Source organism: Geotrypetes seraphini, chromosome 7 (assembly GCF_902459505.1).
Source record: "Geotrypetes seraphini chromosome 7, aGeoSer1.1, whole genome shotgun sequence".
In the NCBI taxonomy this organism is placed as follows: Eukaryota; Metazoa; Chordata; class Amphibia; order Gymnophiona; family Dermophiidae; genus Geotrypetes; species Geotrypetes seraphini.
In genome coordinates this window covers 10,543,468-10,565,153 of record NC_047090.1, presented here as the reverse complement: position 1 = coordinate 10,565,153, position 21,686 = coordinate 10,543,468, and the positions used below count along the sequence as shown (strand labels likewise).

Sequence of the window (21,686 nt, the reverse complement as noted above, 5' to 3'; positions counted from 1 at the left end):
CGCTTAGGCGGAGGCTGCAGGCCGCAGCAGCTGTCAGCAGAGGCCAGATGCGAGGTAAGGGGTGCTGCTGGATAGGGGAACAGACGGGGGGGGGGGGGGGGGGGGGAGGGGGAGAAAAAGGAAGGGAGGCCTGGACGAGTTACTGTGGTATGCCAGAACAACCGGGGTACCAGCAGGGCATGGAAAAGCTACAAAATAATTGGTGTACCAAGGTTCATTCAAGCAAAGCCGTCATGCAAATCGCAAGTGAGTTACGTGCAAAGAAATAATAAGAAAGCCCTACTCCAATGAGATATGCGGAGAATTAAAAGAATATACAATGTAACACAAGAATTATAGGGATTAATAGGGGGAACCATGCTACCGGAAGGGTATCATGAAATTACAGCTACTCACAATAGTAGAACATGGAGGTACAACCAGTCAGAGAAAAAAAAAATAAAAAGCCAAATTGGAGGCCTACTGCTGGACAGGGGGACAGGAAAGAGGTGCAGATGGACAGGGGAAGAGACGGGGGGGGGGGAGGGAAGAAAAAGGAAGGGAGGCCTACTGCTGGACAGGAAAGAGGTGCTGCTGGACAGAGGGGAGATAAAAAAAGAAAGGGAGAAGGGCTGCTGCTGGATAAGGGGAGCAGTGAAGGGGTGGTGGTGGACACAGGGAAGGTAAAAGGAAGGAAGAATGGGTGGACAGCCGAGGAAAAATAAAGACAGAAATACAGAAAGCGGCTATGGAGAGAGAGAGAAAGAAATAAACACAGATACACAAACACATATATTCTAGCACCCATTAATGTATCACAAAGTTTTAAATGGTTGCAATTGAAGCAGGCTATTCAGGTGGGGTTCCCTGAATGGAAGAATCTTAATAATCAGTATAGTCTGGAGTTCCTATGCTTTCAGGCGGACTTCCTGGGACATCAGGCCGCACAGTGGTATAAATTAATATCTGGATATATGAATAAAAAACCAAAGACTGGTCTTAGAGACATTTGGAGCATTGAGATCAAGCATCAAATTTCTGCATCTCAATGGCCACGAATTTGGTCTTGGAGAATGAGATGTACAGTGTCTGCATCTATGAGACAAACTTGGTTCTTTTTGTTACATAGAGCTTTTTGGACCCCAGTTCATTTAGAGAAGTTAGATAGCTCTAAGTCTAATAGATGCTGGCATTGTAATCTGGAAGCGGGAACATTGGATCACTTAATTTTTTACTGTCCCTGTATTATGACCTTTTGGAAATCAATTTGGTCTCAAATAAATTGTCTATTAGAAAACCATGTAGCATTGTCATATGATACTATTCTGTTTGGTATGTCTATGAGAACAAAAAGCACAGTTACTTACCGTAACAGGTGTTATCCAGGGACAGCAGGCAGCTAATTCTCTTTTTTTTTTTTAATCTTTATTCATTTTCAAATCAAACCATAAGTGCATAAAAATGTATCATAAATATAATTTCAATATAGCACTGTAATTATCTAACATATGAACTATAATAATGACCTCCAAGCTAACCAGAATGGGATGGTGGGAGTGTTGGCAATTCAGGAAAATAAATTTTGTAATACTGCCTGGCTGAAATGGCCATCCCGTCTGGAAAAAATATTCAGATAATAATGAGAGGTGAAAGTATGAACTGAGGACCAAGTGGCAGCTTTGCAGATTTCCTCAACAGGAGTAGATCTAAGGAAAGATACTGAAGCTGCCATGGCTTTGACTTTGTGGGCTGTGATTCGACTCTGTAGAAGCAGTCCAGCCTGAGCATGCAAGAAAGAGATACAAGCCGCTAACCAGTTGGAGATGGTGCGCTTGAAAATTGGATGTCCCAACTTGTTTGGATCAAAGGAGACAAAAAGTTGAGGAGCAGATCAATGTGGTTGAGTGCGTTGCAAGTAGAAAGCCAAAGCACGCTTACAGGCCAGAGTATGCAGAGCTGTTTCTCCAGGATGAGAATGAGGCTTTGGAAAAAACACTGGAAGTACAATCGATTGGTTGAGATGAAATTGTGAAACCACTTTAGGTAAGAATTTAGGATGAGTACAGAGGACCACTTTGTCATGATGGAATACTGTGAAAAGGTGGGTCTGCTACCAAAGCTTGGAGCTCGCTGACCCTGCAAGCAGACGTAAGAGCAATGAGAAAAACCACTTTTCAAGTGAGATATTGAAGATGAGCCAAATCTATTGGTTCAAAGGGAGGCTTCATCAATTGAGCAAGAACAACATTGAAATCCCAAACCACTGGAGGAGGCTTGAGAGGTGGTTTGACACTGAAAAGTCCTTTCATAAATCTGGAAACCACAGGATGAGGCGAAAGGGTTTTCTCTTCAATAGGCTGATGAAAGGCAGCAATTGTACTGTGATGGACTTGAATGCAAGAGTTGAGGCCTGAGGCAGAGAAGTGGAAGAGATAATTCAAAAGTGAACACAAGGAGGTAGACTGAAGCTCCTTGTGATGAGAGGTAGATCAAACAGAAAGCAAGTGCATTTCTGACAGTAGGATAGCCAAGTGCATAGACTGCAAGTAGTGAAGGAGAGGCCCTTGACTCTGTGAAAACAGAGAGGAAAATACAGGTAGAAGAAAAAGCTCCCTGCTACTGAGTTGAAGAAGAAGGGAGAACCAAAGGTACCGGGTCACCGATGAGCTATTAGAATGAGGGTGGCATGTTCCTGGTTGAATGCGACAAATATCATAAGAAGGAATGGAGGAAATGCATAGAGGAACTGAAGTATCTGCCTACAGTTGGTGATGAGAGTATATCTCGGAGCAGAACTGAGGCAGTGGTAGTGAGAGACGCAAAGAGATCCATCAGAAGAGTCTCCCACTGAGAAAAAATATGAAGAAGAGGCGAGTAAAGGAGCCACCAGACAATTTCGCTGTCAGGAAGATGTCGTGAAGGTCTGCCCAATTCCAAATCTGAAGAATTGCTTGGCAAAGAGGGAGAGCATTGAAGAGCGCTCAGAGTGTGAAGGTGATTGATGTAACACAGACGATCCGTGTGGACCAAAGACCTTGAGGACGGAGACCAAGCCCCCCAAGCTTGTGTGAGGTTACAGTAGTGAGGCGGGCAACGTTCCAGAACGTAAGGTAACCATTGGAAGCAGTGCAGCTTGTGCATGGGTCCGGTGCTGGAGTAGCTGAGAGCTGAAGGAGGATGCGGACGTGACCACCGGACACTTAAGGCACAAATTTTCCATAAAGAATCATTCTTTATAATACCGAGGGCCTCAAAATAGTTGGTCCAAAATCTTTGTCTCTTGATACTTTGATATTTCCTTAATTGCTTCTGATAATTTCAGATAATCCAGAAATGAGAACCACCAAGGACACTGATCTGCGACCACAGCGGAGACTGAAAGAAGGGAAATCTGCAATCCTGGTGGGAGACTCGATCTTAAGACAGGTAGACAGTCACATAGCAGGAGGGAGAGAGGATCAGCTAGTGACCTGTCTCTCAGGAGCAAGAACCAAGGACATTATCGACAGAATTGAAAGGATCCTAGAGGGAGCAGAGACGGAAGAGACGGCAGTGATAGTCCATGTCGAGACGAATGATGTCGCCAGGAGAGACTACAGCAGGAAGGCACTCACCGAACAGTTCATGATCTTGGGAAGGAAGCTGAAGATGAGGACACAGAGGATAGCGTTCTCAGAGATCCTACCAGTACCGAGGGCTGATGTGAAGAGGCAGACAGAACTACAATCAATAAATGCTTGGCTGAGGAGATGGTGTGAAGAAGAGGGATTTCACTTCGTGAGGAACTGGACAACGTTCTGGGGCAAGAATAAGCTCTACAGGAGAGATGGACTACACTTGAGCACAGCGGGAACTAGACTACTAGCAAACAATGTCAAGATAGGAATAGAGCAAGTTTTAAACTGAGAGGAAGGGGAAAGCCGACAGTTGACCAGGTGTTGATGATTCGGAAGACAGTATCCCGAAAGGATACTGAGTGGGGAAAGTGCAGGGAAGACACCAACAACATCAAACAAACAACGAAATACCGGTGGAGCCAGACAAATCAGGAAAGGGATAGGAGGAATCTACTACATGGGGAAGTCAATAAGGGGCAAGAAGAAGAAAATGAACGTAATGAAGAAACACACCACGCCCCACAGGAGGAAGACGTACATAGATGGATCAGAAACTGGTTGGCGGGTAGGAAACAGAGGGTAGGGGTGAAGGGCCACTACTCGGACTGGATGGGGGTCACGAGTGGTGTTCCGCAGGGCTCAGTGCTAGGGCCGCTGCTATTTAATATATTCATAAATGATCTAGAAACAGGCACGAAGTGTGAGATAATAAAATTTGCGGACGATACAAAACTATTTAGTGGAGCTGGGACTAAAGAGGAATGCGAAGAATTGCAAAGGGACTTGAACAAATTGGGGGAATGGGCGGCGAGATGGCAGATGAAGTTCAACGTTGAGAAATGTAAAGTATTGCATGTTGGAAACAGAAACCCGAGGTACAACTATACGATGGGAGGGATATTATTGAATGAGAGCAACCAAGAAAGGGACTTGGGGGTAATGGTGGACATGACAATGAAGCCGACGGCACAGTGCGCAACAGCCGCTAAGAAAGCAAATAGAATGCTAGGCATAATCAAGAAGGGTATTACAACAAGGACAAAAGAAGTTATCCTGCCATTGTATCGGGCGATGGTGCGCCCGCATCTGGAATACTGCGTCCAATATTGGTCTCCGTACCTTAGGAAGGATATGGCGTTACTCGAGAGGGTTCAGAGGAGAGCGACACGCTTGATAAAAGGGATGGAAAACCTCTCATACGCTGAGAGATTGGAGAAACTGGGTCTCTTTTCCCTGGAGAAGAGGAGACTTAGAGGGGATATGATAGAGACTTATAAAATCATGAAGGGCATAGAGAGAGTAGAGAAGGACAGATTCTTCAAACTTTCGAAAAATAAAAGAACAAGAGGACACTTGGAAAAGTTGAAAGGGGACAGATTTAAAACGAATGCTAGGAAGTTCTTCTTTACCCAACGAGTGGTGGACACCTGGAATGCGCTTCCAGAGGGAGTAATAGGGCAGAGTACAGTACAGGGGTTTAAGAAAGGATTGGACAATTTCCTGCTGGAAAAGGGGATAGAGGGGTATAAATAGAGGATTACTGCACAGGTCCTGGACCTGTTGGGCCGCCGCGTGAGCGGACTGCTGGGCATGATGGACCTCAGGTCTGACCCAGCAGAGGCATTGCTTATGTTCTTATGTTCTAAGAGAGACAATAAGCAAAAGTCTGCAGAACGAGAAGGGGACGGAAATAATAATGAATCGCAAGGGAAACCAACAAGAAAACAAAACTATCGAGACTTAAACTGTATGTACGCTAATGCAAGAAGCCTGACGAACAAAACAGGGGAACTAGAAATCAGGGCCAAAGAAGAGAATCTAGACATCATAGCAATCACGGAAACATGGTGGAACGAGGACAACAAATGGGACACAGCACTACCAGGGTACAAGCTCTACCGAAGAGACAGGACACATCAGAAAGGAGGAGGAATAGCACTTTACGTAACGGATACAATTCAATCGATCGGATACAATTCAATCGATCGGAGTGGACGCACCAACAACTAATGGCCAACTGGAATCAATATGGGTTAAAATACCAGGAAGAAAGGGAACCGAGATAAAGATGGGGCTATACTACCGCCCACCCGGGCAAACAGAAGCAATAGATGAAGAACTGAGAGGCAAGAAAGCACAGTTACTTACCGTAACAGGTGTTATCCAGGGACAGCAGGCATATATTCTCACATGTGGGTGACGTCATCTACGGAGCCCCGATGCGGACAGCATTTCAAGCAAACTTGATTGAAGATTCAAGCTTGCTGTGCTGCACCACGCATGCGTGCCTCCTGCTACACTAGAGGGCGCATCCCCTCCTCGTGGTCTCCAGTTCACATATCCAGCAAAGAAGCCAACCCCGGGGAGGTGGGCGGGTTGTGAGAATATATGCCTGCTGTCCCTGGATAACACCTGTTACGGTAAGTAACTGTGCTTTATCCCAGGACAAGCAGGCATGATATTCTCACATGTGGGTGACCTCCAAGCTAATACGAGAGGGCGGAGGGAAGTTGGCAATTTAAGAAAATAGATTACGTAAAACAGATTGGCCGAACCGGCCATCGCTCCTGGACAGTGTATCCAGGCAGTAGTGGGAGGTGAAAGTATGAACCGAAGACCATGTGGCAGCCTTGCAGATCTCCTCAATAAGCGTAGACCTGAGGAAAGCTACCGAAGCTGCCATCGCTCGGACTTTATGCCCCGTAACTCGACCATGCAACGCGAGACCAGCCTGAGCGTAGCAGAAAGAAATACAAGCAGCTAACCAGTTGGACAAGGTGCGCTTGGAAACTGGGCGTCCCAACCTATTAGGGTCAAAGGACAAAAATAATTGTGAAACTGTCCAATGAGACTGAGTGCGTTGTAGATAAAAAGCCAACGCCCTCTTGCAGTCAAGAGTGTGGAGCGCCACCTCTCCAGGATGAGAGTGGGGCTTGGGAAAGAACACAGGCAGGACAATGGACTGGTTGAGATGAAAATCAGATACCACCTTAGGCAAAAACTTCGGGTGAGTGCAGAGAACCACCTTGTCATGATGGAATACAGTGAAAGGTGGGTCCGCTAACCCTCCGAGCAGAAGTGAGAGCAAGTAGGAAGATCACTTTCCAAGTGAGAAACTTAAGATGGCACTTATCCATAGGCTCAAATGGAGATTTCATCAGTTGAGCTAGAACCACATTAAGATCCCAAACCACAAGAGGCGGTTTGAGGGGAGGATGAACATTCAAAAGACCCTTCATGAAACGGGAAACCAAGGGATGGAGTGAAAGAGCCTTCCCTTCCAGGGGCTGATGAAAGATAAGATAATGATAAGATCTCTACCTTAAGGCGCTCCTTCCCGCCCGCAATCTCCTACAATTCTCTGGTGCCCCCCGAACCCAACCCCACCCTAGCTGCTCTCAACCCCATCCCTGCCGACAGATCCTGGACTGTCTTCGAGCTCATATCTGATTCTCAGACCCTTAAACTCTGCCTCAAGTTAAAATCATGCAACTGCATCCTGGACCCATTTCCCTCCTACCTATTTGAGAAAATCCCTGCACAGGCCATCACATCTCTTACCAAACTCATAAATTCTGCCCTATTATCAGGCCTATTCTCCACTGAAATGGGACACATCGCATTGACCCCTTTACTGAAAAAAGCTGACCTAGACCCCTCCATACCATCCAACTACCGTCCAATAGCAAATATCCCTCTCCTCACCAAACTGCTCGAGTCTATCATATCTACCCAGCTCTCTTCCTACTTAGAAAGATTCTCCATCCTCTTACCTTACCAATATGGCTTCAGACCCAACTTCTGCACTGAATCCCTATTGGCCTCTCTAATCTCTAAGGTTCAGCAACTGCATTCTCGTAACAAGTTTGCTGTCCTTCTACAATTCGACCTCTCCGCAGCTTTTGACGTTGTCCACCACGACATTCTAATTTTCCAACTTTCCGAGATAGGCATTAGCTCCATAGTTCTTGATTGGTTCTCCAAATTCTTGCGCTCCCGTTCTTACATGGTTAACATGAGCGGCACCTCATCCTCCCCCTGGACCCCAACTTGTGGTGTCCCACAAGGCTCACCCCTCTCCCCAATCCTCTTTAACATTTACATGTCCTCCCTGAAACTACTCCAACTATCCCCCCTTGAAACTCTTTACACTTACGCTGATGACATCCTCGTCCTCCTTGAGACCGACTCGAACCTCACTAACCTCTCCACGAACATATCCTCATGCATAAAGAACCTCCAATCCTGGGCATTCACAATGCACATGAAACTAAACGAGTCCAAAACAAAACTCCTTTGGCTCGGCCCAATATTAGACCATCTACCTTCCTCCATCCCATTGTCCTCCGGCCCCCCATTACAGCTCGAGTTCTCAAGCAAAGTTCTGGGTGTCACCTTAGACTCTTCTCTATCCTTCAACAAACATCTCCAATCCCTGGTGAAGAAATGCTTCTTCAGCCTTCACATGCTAAGGAAAGTCAGACCCTATTTTCACCAAAAACACTTCGCAGTCCTAGTACAATCCATCATCCTCTCCAGATTGGATTATTGCAATTCTATCTACCTCAGCCTAACCAAGAAAAGCCTCCACAGACTTCAGCGGATTCAGAACGCCGCAGCTAAGCTTGTTTTCGCGAAAAGCAAATTTGATCGCGTCTCACCACTCCTGTCTAAGCTCCATTGGCTCCCAGTAATCCCCAGGATCCACTTCAAATGTGAGTGTCTGGCCTACAAGATCCTACATGGCATCCTTCCTGCCGTTATCCCTCTATCCTGGAATTCCCCAACCCCTACTTCCTCCAGATCCTCCCAAATTTTTAAACTATCCTTCCCTTCCATAAAAGGTATTTCCCATGCAGACAAACTTGGGTCATCCCTCCCCTTTAGAATCACTAAGATCTGGAATAACCTCACCTCCCCACTCCGAACCTCAAGCTCCCTCCAACTCTTCCGCAAACACCTAAAAACCTGGCTATTCTCAAAACTGTAACACTTCCCCCCTCTTAGGCCTCTCACCTTCCCCTTTACACCTAACTCTCTAATCTCTCCACTGTAGTTCCTCTCTCATCCTTCTTCCTGTAAACCGTGCCGAGCTCCGCATTCGTGGAGATGGTGCGGGTATATAAACCCAAGGTTTAGTTTAGTTTAGAAAGGCAGCAATGGCACTGAGATGCACACGAATGGAATTGGTCTTTAGGCCAGAGTGAGATAAATGAAGCAAATACTCCAGAACCAAAGGCACAGGGACCAACACTGGGTCCTGGCGGTGAGAGGAGCACCAGGAAGAGAATCTAGTCCACTTCTGGAAATAGCAGAGTCTAGTCGAGGCTTTCCGAGAAGCCTCCAACACCTCCCTGACCGACTGAGACACGGGGGGAGAAGTCAGGGGGACAGAAACCAAGCAGTCAGATGTAGAGATTGAAGATTGGGATGTAACAGTGAACCTCGACTCTGAGATAGCAGAGAGGGAAACACAGGCAGAAGCAGAGGTTCCCTGACACTGAATTGAAGTAGTAGGGAAAACCAAGTCTGGCGGGGCCACCGAGGAACAATCAAGATCAGGGTGGCCCTCACCGATTTCAAATGAACCAGCGTCCTCAGAATCAGAGAACAAGGCGGGAACGCGTAGAGGAACTTCCCCTCCCAATCAAGGAGGAAGGCATCGGCCTCAAGACGGTCCGGGGAGTATATCCTTGAGCAGAAGAGAGGCAGTTTTTGATTGTCAGATGAGGCGAACAGATCTATCTGAGGGGTCCCCCATTTGTCGAACACCTGTCGCAGGACCTGTGAATGCAGGGACCACTCGTGTGGCTGGAGGAGGCGGCTGAGCCTGTCCGCCAGACAGTTTTGCTCTCCTTGTATGTAAACCACTCGAAGGAGGATGTTTTGGGAGACCGCCCATTCCCAGAGACGCAGAGCTTCTTGGCAGAGGGACCATGATCCCATCCCTCCCTGCTTGTTTACATAGTACATTGCCACTTGGTTGTCTGTGCGGACGAGGACCACTCGGTCGTGAAGCAGGTGTTGAAAAGTCACCGCGGCGAGGTAAATGGCCCGAAGCTCCAGCACGTTGATGTGGCAGCGACGATCCTCTGTTGACCACAGACCTTGAGTGCGGAGACCGTCCACATGAGCCCCCAAGGAAGCTCCGACGAGTCCGTGGTTAGGACCTTGTGGTGTGGAGGGGCGAGAAAGAGCAAACCCTTGGAAAGATTCGAAGAGTCGGCCCACCAACGGAGCGATTTTTGCAAAGAAGGAGTCACTGTCACAAGGCGGTTGATCGGGTCCTGCTCCTGACGCCATTGTGAGGCCAAAGTCCACTGCGGTAACCGCAGATGAAGACGAGCAAGCGGAGTGACGTGGACGGTAGAGGCCATATGGCCGAGGAGGGTCATCATCTATCACGCCGAGTCAGAGGTCGACCTCGAGATCTGTTGGCTCAGATTTACCAGCGCCTCCCGACGCTGAGGAGGGAGGAAGGAACGTAGACGGACTGTGTCCAGCACGGCCCCGATGAATTGTAAGGACTGAGAGGGGCACAGCTGGGATTTTGGAAAGTTTACCTCGAACCCCAGACTCTGAAGAGATGTAATAGTCTGTCGGGTCGCTGAGATAACCCCCTCCCTGGTCGGGGCTTTGATCAACCAATCGTCCAGGTAGGGGAATACCTGCAGACCCTGGGAGCGCAAGGCAGCCGCGACCACTACGAGGCACTTCGTGAAGACCCGAGGGGACGAGGACAGGCCGAAGGGGAGGACCCGATATTGCAGATGGAGGTATCCCACCTGAAAGCGCAGGTATCTGCGACAAGCAGGGTGCACCGGAACATGGGTGTAGGCCTCCTTCAGATCGAGGGAGCAGAGCCAATCGCCCTCATTGATCAAGGGGTAAAGAATCGGAAGGGAAAGCATCCGAAACTTTTCCCGCACTAGGAACTTGTTCAGGCGCCTTAAGTCCAGAATCGGGCGCAGGTCTCCCGTCTTCTTCGGTACCAGGAAGTAACGGGAGTAAAACCCCTGGCCTCTCTGTTTTTGGGGGACCGGTTCCACTGCCCGCAGGCGAAGGAGATCCTGTGCCTCGGAGAGGAGGAGGGGCAACTGCGCTCGATTGGGGGGACACGCACTTGGTGGGCTGTCGGGAGGGACCTCTCGAAAGTTGAGTGAGTACCCTGATGAGATCACGCCAAGGACCCATGAGTCCGACGTTATGGCTTCCCAGCGAGGGTAATAGGCTCGTAGGCGGCCCCCGATGGGAAGGAGGCCAGGCAGAGGCGCGGAGGGGGCCCGCCCCCGTCCGCTCATCCCGTCAAAAGGACGGAGACGGTTTCGTAGGCGCCGTAGGCTGTGATTTAGGTAAAGCCCTAGAATGAGTCTGGGGGCGCCGAGACGGCGATCTGGAAAAGGCCATGGTGGACTTCTGGGGGTAGTGGCGAGGCAATCCCCGAAAAGGAGAGGCTGGCGGTTTAGGTTTCTGCCGGACGAGGGAGGTAAAGGAACGTTCGTGTTCCGATAGCTGCTTCGTAGCTGCCTCGATAGTGTCGTCGAACAGTTCTTTACCGATGCAAGGAAGGTTAGCTAACCGGTCCTGGAGGTTAGGGTCCATATCGACTAGCCTTAGCCACGCCAGCCGGCGCATGGCCACGGCGAAGGCTGCGACCCTGGAAGATAGTTCGAAGCCGTCGTAAGCGGCGTGGAATAAGTGAAGTCTGAGGTTTGAAAAATCCTCGAGGAGTAGGCCAAACGCTGCCTGGCGGGGGGCAGGTAAGTCCGCTGAGAAGGCGCCCAGCAGCCCGATGAGGTGTTTCAGATAGGAGGAGAAAGTGAATGTATAGTTCAGGACTCTATAGGCCATCATAGAGTTCTGATACAAACGGCGGCCAAATTTGTCTAGGGTCCTGCCCTCGCATCCTGGGGGGACCGCCGCGGATACCCTAGAGGGGTGAGCTTTCTTCAAAGAGGACTCCACTAATAAGGATTGGTGGGATAACTGTGGTTGCTCGAACCCCGGGCAGGGCACCGTACGGTACTTAGACTCCATTTTAGATGGGACAGCCGTCACCATGTAAGGGGTCTCGAGGTTCCTGATGAGGGTCTGCCGGAGTACCGGGTTAAGCGGTAGCCGGAGGGACTCTCGGGGCGGGGAAGGCATGTCCAGTTCCGCCAGGTATTCCTTGGAGTACCTCGAGTCAGATTGTAAGTCCAAGTCAAGGGCACGTCCCATGTCTTGGACGAACCTCGTAAAGGAAGGCCGGTGTGATCCCGTGGCCCCTTGCGGGGACGGTGAACGAGACCTCCTTTTCGCTGAGAAGGAGGGGGAAGCCTCCCTCGAATAGCGCGGTTCATGTTCAGACCCTCGATCCGAGACCGGGGACGCGCTGTGGAAGCGCTCCTGGGTCGAGGACCTGCGTCGCCTCGAGGAGCCCCTTGGGGACCACGCCGGGGTAAGGGGCACCGACCGATGTCGTGTCAGAGACCTCTCCCCGAACTCCCTCGGCGAAAGCCTAGAGCCTCGGACCGGAGCCCCGGACCGAGGGGGAGTCAGTAGAAGCTTTGGGTTAGTGAGAGACAGCTCGGTAACCCGTAGCGGTCCCCCCGATCGAGTCGAGGGCAAGCGGCCTCGAGCACGAGGGGAACTCCGTGCCTTTTTGGAGAGTCGACGGCCCGAGGGATCGAGGGGCTTCGATCTACGTTTCGCCCCGCGCAGCTCCGACGGGGACGAACGTCTCGAGTGCCTCGGGGAGGAATCTGAGGAAGAAGAGAGGCGGCGAAAACGGCACACTTTGCCTCGAGGGGTCTCGACTCAGGGCTCAGGCTGGTCCGGCGCATGCGAGGTCGAGGTCGAGTGAAGGTGAGCCATGGCAGCAGATAGCTCCGTCGTGATCATTGCCCGGAGCAGCTCCTGGAATACTGGCATGGACAGCATCGATGGCATGTCCGGGGCCGCGGTGCACTCCACTGAGGGCGATCTCGATTTAGAGCATTCCCAAGTGGTGGAGGCACGTCCCGAGGTCTTCGCCGGGGCCGTGGGTAAGGAACTCCCCCCTTGCCCGGCCATTGTCCCCGAGGTCGGCTTCTTTGGAGGTATAGAAGCTGAGGAAGGAAGAGGGGACTTACCCGGAGCCGAAGACTTCTGAGAGCTCGGGGTCTTCGAAGTTGAGTCCCGAGGCGGGACTGAGGGACCCAAGGCCGGGGCCGACCTCGAGGCCGAGGTCGAGGGTTGGTCGGCAGTAAACAGGTCCACCATGCGGGCCCGTCGGCGGCGGAGCGCCCGGTGTTGGAAAGTTGCGCACCGGGGGCAAGTTTCTGTCGGATGATCGTCCCCCAGGCAAAGGATGCACCAGCGATGCGTGTCTGTGATTGATAATAGACGCTCGCACCTGGTGCACTTTTTAAAGCCCGTAACAGGCCGGGACATAGAAAAACAGGCGACCGCGGCCTATCAGGCTACGCTGCCGCGACGACCCGGGGGCCCCCGGGTCGCGAATTAAAGCGCGTTAAACGCGATGAGCAGGAAAAAAACAAAAGAACTATACGCACAGCGACTTTTAAAATATAAAACAATAAATCGCGGTGCAAAGAAGGCACTTGGGGCAGAGCTAAGAAAAACGTGTCTTCTTAGCACTGCGGAAAAAAACGAACTGGAGACCATGAGGAGGGGATGCGCCCTCTAGTGGAGCAGGAGGCACGCATGCGTGGTGCAGCACAGCAAGCTTGAATCAAGTTTGCTTGAAATGCTGTCCGCATCGGGGCTCCGTAGATGATGTCACCCACACGTGAGCATATCATGCCTGCTTGTCCTGGGATAATGTAAAAATGCAAACACCATAGTTATGGGAGATTTCAACTACTCAGGGATAGACTGGAGCCATGGAGTTTCCAACTGTTCAAAGGAATTAGAGTTCCTAGCGCTGTAGGGGACTGCTACTTGGAACAGCTTGTCAATGAACCAACGAGAGGGACAACTATTCTGGATTTAATCCTCAACGGGCTGAGAGGACCTGCCCAAGAAGTGGAAGTAGCGGGACCTTTAGGGAACAGTGACCACAACACGATCCAATTCAAAGTGGAACTAAGTATGCCAAAGGGGAGGAGAACCACTGTAACAACGTTCAACTTCAGGAAAAGGAACTATGAAGCCATGAGACACATGGTAAAGAGAAAACTCAAGAACAGCTCCAGAAAGGCACAGATGGTGGACCAAGCCTGGACCTTATTCAAGGACACGGTGAATGAGGCGCAAAACCGGTATATACCCAGATTTAGAAAAGAGTGCAGAAAGAATCAAGCAAAAGACCCAGCATGGTTAACAAAAGAAGTTAAGAAGTTGGTAAGAGATAAGAAAAAATCCTTCAGGGCGTGGAAAAAGGATAAAACCGAGGAAAATTGGAAGGAGCACAGGAAGCACCAAAAAGAATGTCATCGCGTGGTCAGAACAGCAAAGAGAGAATATGAAGAGAGACTTGCAAAGGAGGCATGGAACTTTAAACCTTTCTTTCTATATGTGAAAGGGAAACAGCTGGCGAGGGAGGAGGTGGGACCCTTGGATTAGGGGGATAGGAAAGGAGTGGTAAAGGAGGAAAAGGAAGTGGCAGACAGATTAAACACGTTCTTCTCGTCGGTCTTCACAAAAGAGACACATCCAATGTTCCGGAACCGGAAAAAATTCTTCAAGGGGGACCAAAAGGAAAAATTATCGTGCATGGAGGTAAGCCTCGAAGACGTACTCAAACAGATAGATAGGCTAAAAACTGACAAATCCCCGGGCCCAGACGGAATTCACCCGAGAATACTAAAAGAACTTAGAGACGAAATAGCGGAGTTACTGCAGCAGATTTGCAACCTATCCCTGAAAACAGGGGTAATACTGTAAGACTGGAGGATAGCGAATATTACACCTATCTTCAAGGCGACCCGGGGAATTATAGACCGGTCAGTTTAACCTCAGTTCCGGGGAAGATGGCCGAATCATTAATCAAGGACAGTATCAGTGAGCACATAGTAAAAAATAAGCTGATGAGAACAAGCCAGCATGGTTTCTGTACTGGAAGATCTTGCCAAACAAACCTGCGGCACTTCTTCGAGGGGATAAGCGAACATTTGGACAAAAGTGACCCCATAGACATAGTATACCTGGACTTCCAGAAAGCCTTCGACAAGGTACCTCATGAGCGCCTTCTAAGGAAACTGTGGAACCACGGGGTGGAAGGGGACATACACAGATGGATCAGAAACTGGCTGGCAAACAGGAAACAGAGGGTAGGAGTAAAGGGACATTATTCTGACTGGAAAGGGGTCACAAGTGGCGTCCCACAAGGGTCAGTGACCACTGCTATTCAATATATTTATTAATGACTTGGAAACAGGGACAAAGTGTGAAGTTATAAAATTTGCAGATGACACAAATCTCTCTGGTAAGGTTAGATCTATAGAGGAATGAAAAGAACTCCAAAGGGACCTGAACAAACTGAATGAGTGGACAGATAAATGGCAGATGAGCTTCAATGTGGAGAAATGTAAAGTTATGCACATAGGGAAAGGGAACCCGATGCATAACTACACGATGGAGGGGTTGACATTGGGAAAATGCAACCTAGAAAAGGACTTGGGGGTTTTGGTGGATAAAACAATGAAACCGGCAGCACAATGCACAGCGGCCTCAAAAAAGGCGAACAGAATGTTGGGCATTATCAAAAAAGGTATCACTACCAGAACCAAGGAAGTTATCCTCCCGCTGTACAGGGCAATGGTGCGACCGCATCTGGAGTACTGCATCCAGTATTGGTCGCCGTACCTAAAGAAAGATATGGCGATACTCGAGAGGGTCCAGAGAAGAGCAACAAAAATGATAAAGGGCATGGAAAACCTCTCATATGCTGAGAGGCTGGAGAAGTTGGGGCTCTTTTCCCTGGAAAAGCAGAGACTTAAGAGAGGATATGATAAAAACTTATAAGATTATGAAGGGTATAGTGAAGGTAGAGAGAGACAGATTCTTCAGACTGGCGGGGGCAACAAAAACTAGAGGGCACTCAAAAAAATTGAAGGGAGATAGGTTCAGAACAAATGCTAGGAAGTTCTTCTTCACCCAGAGGGTGGTGGACACCTGGAATGTGCTTCCAGAGGAGGTGGTTGAGCAGAGTACGATTTTGGGTTTCAAAAAGGGATTGGACGAGTTCCTGAAGGGAAAGGGAATCCAGGAGTACAATTAGAGGGTTACTATACATACAAAATGCTCTTGAGTAATAGATCACTACAGGTCCTTGACCTGGGGGGCCGCCGCGGGAGCGGGGTCTGACTCGGCAGAGGCAATGCTTATGTGCTTATACCTCATTCAAAGTTGTCATTTCTTTAATAAGATATTAACTATTTTTCTGTGGCCCTCCAAGTACCTACAAATCCAAAATGTGGCCCTGCAAAGGATTTGAGTTTGAGTCCACTGGTCTAAAGGGTATTTAAATTTTTTTTTTTTAAAGTTATAGCAATAGAAGTCCCCCATACATCTCTTATTACTTACACCCTGTTGCTAAATTTATAGCAAGAGCTAGCTGTTTCTTTCAAGTATTTTTCTATTTAACTTACATGAATACTAAACCACCATGCATTTTATATATGCACTGCATATTTTATGCTGTCTTACACCAAGAATGTCATTTTAAGTGTATAACAAATGGTATAGAACATGTGTGCTATCTGGCTACAGTTAAGTATTTGGGAAATTGCCATTAGGTAGGATCAAGATTTCTGAAAGTCTCTCCACTATCAGCAGTGCTTGAATTTTCCTTTGTACTCACGCTGGTGCAAACATCAGAAGATTAGACTTCTAAGATTTTATTTGTTGCAACCAAGAACACATGCCATATGGGAGTTCTGAAAGACTGATGCAACACCTTACGGATTAACTAGCTTACTTACAACATGTCTCATCTTCACTGATCAAAGCTGCATGTTTTTATAATGGCACGGTTAAACAGAATAGGGTTATCTATGGCTTTAAAAATAAAGGTCAAAATCAGGCTTTGATAATTTTACTTCTGGATCTAGGAGCCATCAGCAGGAAAGCTCTCGCAACACTCCCATCATCCCAACTGAAAATGAAGGGTGGGTGGCAAGAAGGTGGTCTACTGCAGCTCTTCAAGGGTTCCATTTGCTAAGGTTGTTTATCTGCTTTAGGGGCGATGCAAAAATCCCATGTGGTTAATGAGCTATCTAGACCTATGTGCTTGTTGTTACTGGCTGCAGGATGATGAAGGTTCCTATTGCTGACACTGACTTATGCAGTAAACAATGGCACATACATTTTTACACTAATTGTTCCCTAAATTGAGCAGAATACAGTATGTGATTTTGTTGAGACAGTGTATGATAAAATGTCTAGTAAGTTACCTCTTTCATTGTTTTTACTCTTGTTCACTGGAAAAACTGTGTGTTTTAAATATTATGGATGTTGAATTGTGAACCGCTTTGGCTAAAATTAGAATATAAATGTACACGATTGCGAGGTGGAATCCAATTACGTGCAGATGCAGGAAAGCACTTGCATGAGGTTACAGCAGTGAAGCGGGCAATCTTCCAGAACCTGCAGCTTGGAGCAATGGTTGGAGGCAGTGCAGATTGTGCGCGTGTCCGGTGCTGGAGGAGGTGAGAGCTGTGTATAGCTGAAATTATCAGAAGCAATTAAAGAAAGATTTATAAACATTTTGGATTTGCAGTACTTGGAGGGCCGCAGAAAAAATAGTTAGGGGTCCTTTTACTAAGGCACACTGGCCGATTTAGCACATGCTGAACGCTAACATGTCCATAGAATCTAATGGACACATTAGCATTTAGCGCGCACTAAATCGGCTAGCATGCCTTAGTAAAATGACCCATTTTTTCTGCAGCCCTCCAGGTTCCTACAAGTTCAAAATGTGGCCTTACAAAGGGTTTGAGTTTGAGACCACTGGTATAGAGCTACCCAGAAAATGAAGATTAGATTAGAATAGCAGCTCTTTATCCATTAAAATTTGTGTGAATCTCTACTTACGGGGAATTTAGGAAGCGCCTAAAAACATACCTGTTCCTGAAATACCTAAATAACTGACCCGCTCTCCTCAATAACGGTCCTCCCGACCTCCTACCCTTTTCCTCTATACCTTCTTAAGCCCACATAGAATTTCACGGTACTGTGACACATACAAACTGTTATCTTTATCTTATTGTAATTTTTTGCTGTATTTTTTTGAAATGTGCGGCCTATTCCAAGCAGGTCCTCTCAGACATTACTTACCAAATTGTATATCTTGTATTCTTGCACAGCAAATTGTATTTCTATAATTTTGCTTTCCTAAAGTCTCTGCACTCTGTATTTCCTCTGACTATCTGCATATTGTAATTCGCTGAATGTCCAGCTCTCTTGATTGTAAATCGCCTAGAAGTCGCAAGATTGTGGCGGTATAGTGGAATAAAGTTATTATTATTCTTATAAAGGTGGTTAATAAATCCCATTGAGGCTGGCCATAGCTTCTCCAGCAATCAAACAGTCAAAATACTGTTTTAAGACTACTTCAATGAATATTTACAGTAATATTACAATGTCAATAGCATATTTTCCTCCAATTTATCTTTTAATATAAGCTCTCTCTTTATCTTATCTCTAACTTTACTATCTCTAATGGAGTTCCTTTCCTAATTTATCTGTATTTTATTGTAGACCGCTTATATGCTTAATTGGTATATCAAATAAAACAAAAACATATATAATGACAGAGTTTGAAGTCTTTTGAAAATCACTCCACAATGAATTGATGTGAACCACCATATATTTTTGTGAATAAAAGACATTTGGCAAAAACTGACATTTGTTAGTCTTGACAGCATCTTAGGTTATAAGTGGTATATAAATGCTAAATGAAGTTAAAAAAATGGTGGAAAGCTGAAAGGAGTGAAAATACAGTACATTCTGAAAACCTGATAGCATTTTCTCATAATGTTCCTAGCTGACCTACTCTCCAAAGTTCTAGCTTTCTTCGGAGAAATTTTTTGATTTAGGGCTGGCAGTAGTTTTTCGGGTTTTATTTTTGGCTTTCTTGAATTTTAGGTGCCATCTGCCTTAACTCTTGAAATTTTTCCTGTTGTCCTGGCGTGCATAATTTAACAAGTTATTCTACTTCTTGATATCACGTTTGGCTTAAGCCTAATCACTGAACCTTTATTTACTATTTGGTCTGGTGAGGTTAATGTAGAGCTTTGCAAGAGGAGCCCCGAGCTATTTGTGTATCTAAAAGGGAGACGGTTTTCTTGAAAGGAAGGCCTGATGGGGAAAAGCGTTTAGTCTTCTCACCTGTCCTCCGAGTCGAGGCGGCTCAGCGGCTCCGCGTCCGACATCTCCAGGCTGCCTCTGCCGCCGGCCTGGTCCGCTCGGGCGCCTCCTCCGCCCTCCGCCGCCTGGGCCGGCGCCTCCTGCGCGCCGCCGCCGCCGGCCCCCGCCTTGGGCTCCATGCTGCCGGCGGCCGGGCTGTCGGAGCGCTCGCTGCCGCCGCTCGCCAGGCTCTCGGCGCTGTCGCCCACCCCGCTGCTGCTCTCCTCGCTGGCCTCGCTGCCCTCCTCATCGTCGTCGTCCTCCTCCTCCTCCTCGTCCTTACCCGCCTGGCTCTCGGCGCTCTCCTCCTCCCCGACGCCGCTGCTGCTGCTGCTGCGGCTCTCGCTCTCCTCCTCCTCCTCGTCCTCTTCGTCCTCGTCGCCCTCCTTGGAGGCCTCCTCGGGGCTGCGCCGCTCGCCTTCCTCCTCCTCGTCGGGCGACTGCGGGCCCGCGCCCTCCCTGAGGGAAGCGGCGGCGGCGGCCATGACGCTCCGAGAAACGGCCGCAGAAGCTGCCAGAAAGGCGGGGCGCGAGGAGAGCGGCGTCAGCCTCGGCACGCGCTACGGGCGCCCGCGAGGGCCCAAACACGTCGGCCGCCGTTACCCGGGAAACCTCGGCCTTCTGCGTCGGCGTTTCGCGCGCACGCGCGCTCTCCTACCTCAGGCCACTCAGAGCTGCCGAGCCCCGAGGACCTCGCGTGCGCAGCTTTGCTCCCCCCCCCCCTTCAACAGCCACCTTTTCACTTGATGCCTTAGCAAGTCAGGGGCAGTTGCTTAAGTGTCTTTCGGGGGGAGGGGGGGAACCACAACCCAGTCGGCTTTTCAAGGTGCCACAATAAATAGTCCCCGGATGAATTGTGCAAGGACTACTTCCGTTGTATGCAAATCAATCTCATGCATATTCATTCTAGAAATTTGAAAACCTGACTCGTGTGGCCCTCGGGGGCCTGGTCTAGACCAGTGGTCTCAAACTCGTGGCCCCACCAGGTGCTATTTTGAGGCCCTCCATACTCTAAAGAATGATTTTTTATGGAAAACTTGTGCCTTAAGTGTCCGCCTCACCTCACTAACCTCACGCAAGCGCTTTCCTGTGTCTGTACGCAATTGTCCTCTCCACCTCCCCTCACAATCGCTTACTATAGTTTCTAAATATTTCCTCCATTGCGTCTGATAATTTCAGATAATCCACATTTTCCCAGGACAAGCAAGCAGCATATTCTCTACATGTGGGCGACGTCACCAACAGAGGCCCCAAGCGGACATTTTCGCAAGCAAACGTGCTTGAAGACCTTCAAGCTTGCGATTGGCCCACGCATGCGCGCGAGTCCCTCCCACCCAACCTAGGGCATGCGTCTCCTCAGCGTGGCCTCAGTTCTATGTTTTCCACGGAGTCAGAAGCACTGCTCCCTTGCTGCACATGATCTCGTTGTCCCTCTTGCACCACGGCTTTCTTTGTTATTTTCATTTGAGTCGCTCGCATCTTTCTTTGTTATTTTCTCTCGGCCTCCGTCGAAGCAACAACAGCAGCAGCGGCAAGCTAAGGCCCAGGCGCCGGCTCCGGCGAAGCCTAGGCCGTCTTTTTGACAATTCCAGTATGAGCCTTCGGGTTTCCTTCCTTCTGGAGACTACTCCGCTCCCCATCGGGGGGCATCTCCATCATTTCTACATCCAGTGGGAAAGTCTTACCACCGAAAGTTGGGTGCTTTCCATCATCCGGGAGGGGTACTCCCTTCATTTCAGCCACGTACCCCCGGACCTTCCTCCAAGAGGGTTTCCTTCGGCCCGATCTCAGCTGCCTCTCCTGCAGGAAGCTCGGGCCCTTCTTAGCCTTCGGGTGGTCGAGGAGGTTCCTCGGGACCAGTGGAATACGGGATTTTATTCCCGGTACTTTCTGTTACCCTAGAAGACAGATCTGCGTCCGATCCTGAACCTCCGTGCTCTGAACAAGTTTCTGGTCAGGGAACGGTTCAGAATGCTCACCCTTCCTATCCTGTACCCCCTCTTGGACGAGGGGGACTGGCTGTGTTCACTGGACCTCAAGGAAGCAAACACGCATATTCCGATACACCCAGCCTCTTGCCGGTATCTGAGATTCGGGGTGGGGGATCTCCACCTCCAATATCGTGTTCTTCCCTTCGGCCTGGTGGCCTCTCCGAGGGTTTTCACGAAATGTCTAGTTGTGGTAGCTGCGGCCCTGTGTCTCCGTGGCCTGCAGGTGTTTCCCTGCCTCAACGACTGGTTGATCAAAGCGTACTCGCGCCTCGAAGTTCTGCGAGCCATGAATCAGACCATCTTGCTCCTTCAGAGTTTCTGCTTCGACGTTAACTTCTCCAAGTCCCACCTCTGTCCGTCCAGTCTCTTGAGTTCATCGGAGTGGTCCTGGACATGGTTCATCTCCGCTTCTTCTTGCCTCGGCCTCATCAAGAGGCCCTTGTTTGTTTATGCCAGGGGGTGGCCCATCTGTCCTCGGCCCCGGCTCGGCTCCTGATGGTCCTCCTAGGTCACATGGCCTCTACGGTTCACGTGACTCCTTTTGCCAGACTTCACCTCCGTATTCCACAATGGACTCTTGCGTCCCAATGGAACCAGGATTGAGATCCTGTCTCTCGACTCATTGTCGTGACTCCTTTGTTGAAGAAGTCTCTCCATTGGTGGATGCTCTCTTCCAATTTTTCCAGAGGTTTTCTGTTTCATGCCCCCACTCCGCAGAAGGTCCTCACGACGGGCTCATCGACCTATGCTTGGGGGGCTCATCTGG

At 49.0% G+C, this 21,686-nt stretch overlaps 1 protein-coding gene across 3 annotated transcripts in view; it reads right to left on the bottom strand.

Annotated features, from left to right (window-relative positions):
- AEBP2 (AE binding protein 2) overlaps positions 1-19,740 on the bottom strand; it is a 95,912-nt gene extending 76,172 nt beyond the window's left edge. For 2 of the 3 annotated variants that reach the window (XM_033953483.1, XM_033953484.1), the window contains exon 1: positions 18,912-19,740. In XM_033953483.1, the coding sequence (XP_033809374.1) occupies positions 18,912-19,414 (503 nt within the window). In that variant the 5' untranslated portion in view covers positions 19,415-19,740. The remainder of the gene's footprint in view (positions 1-18,911) is intronic. The other variant, XM_033953485.1, reaches the window with a different exon arrangement.
- Positions 19,741-21,686: the final 1,946 nt, after the last annotated feature.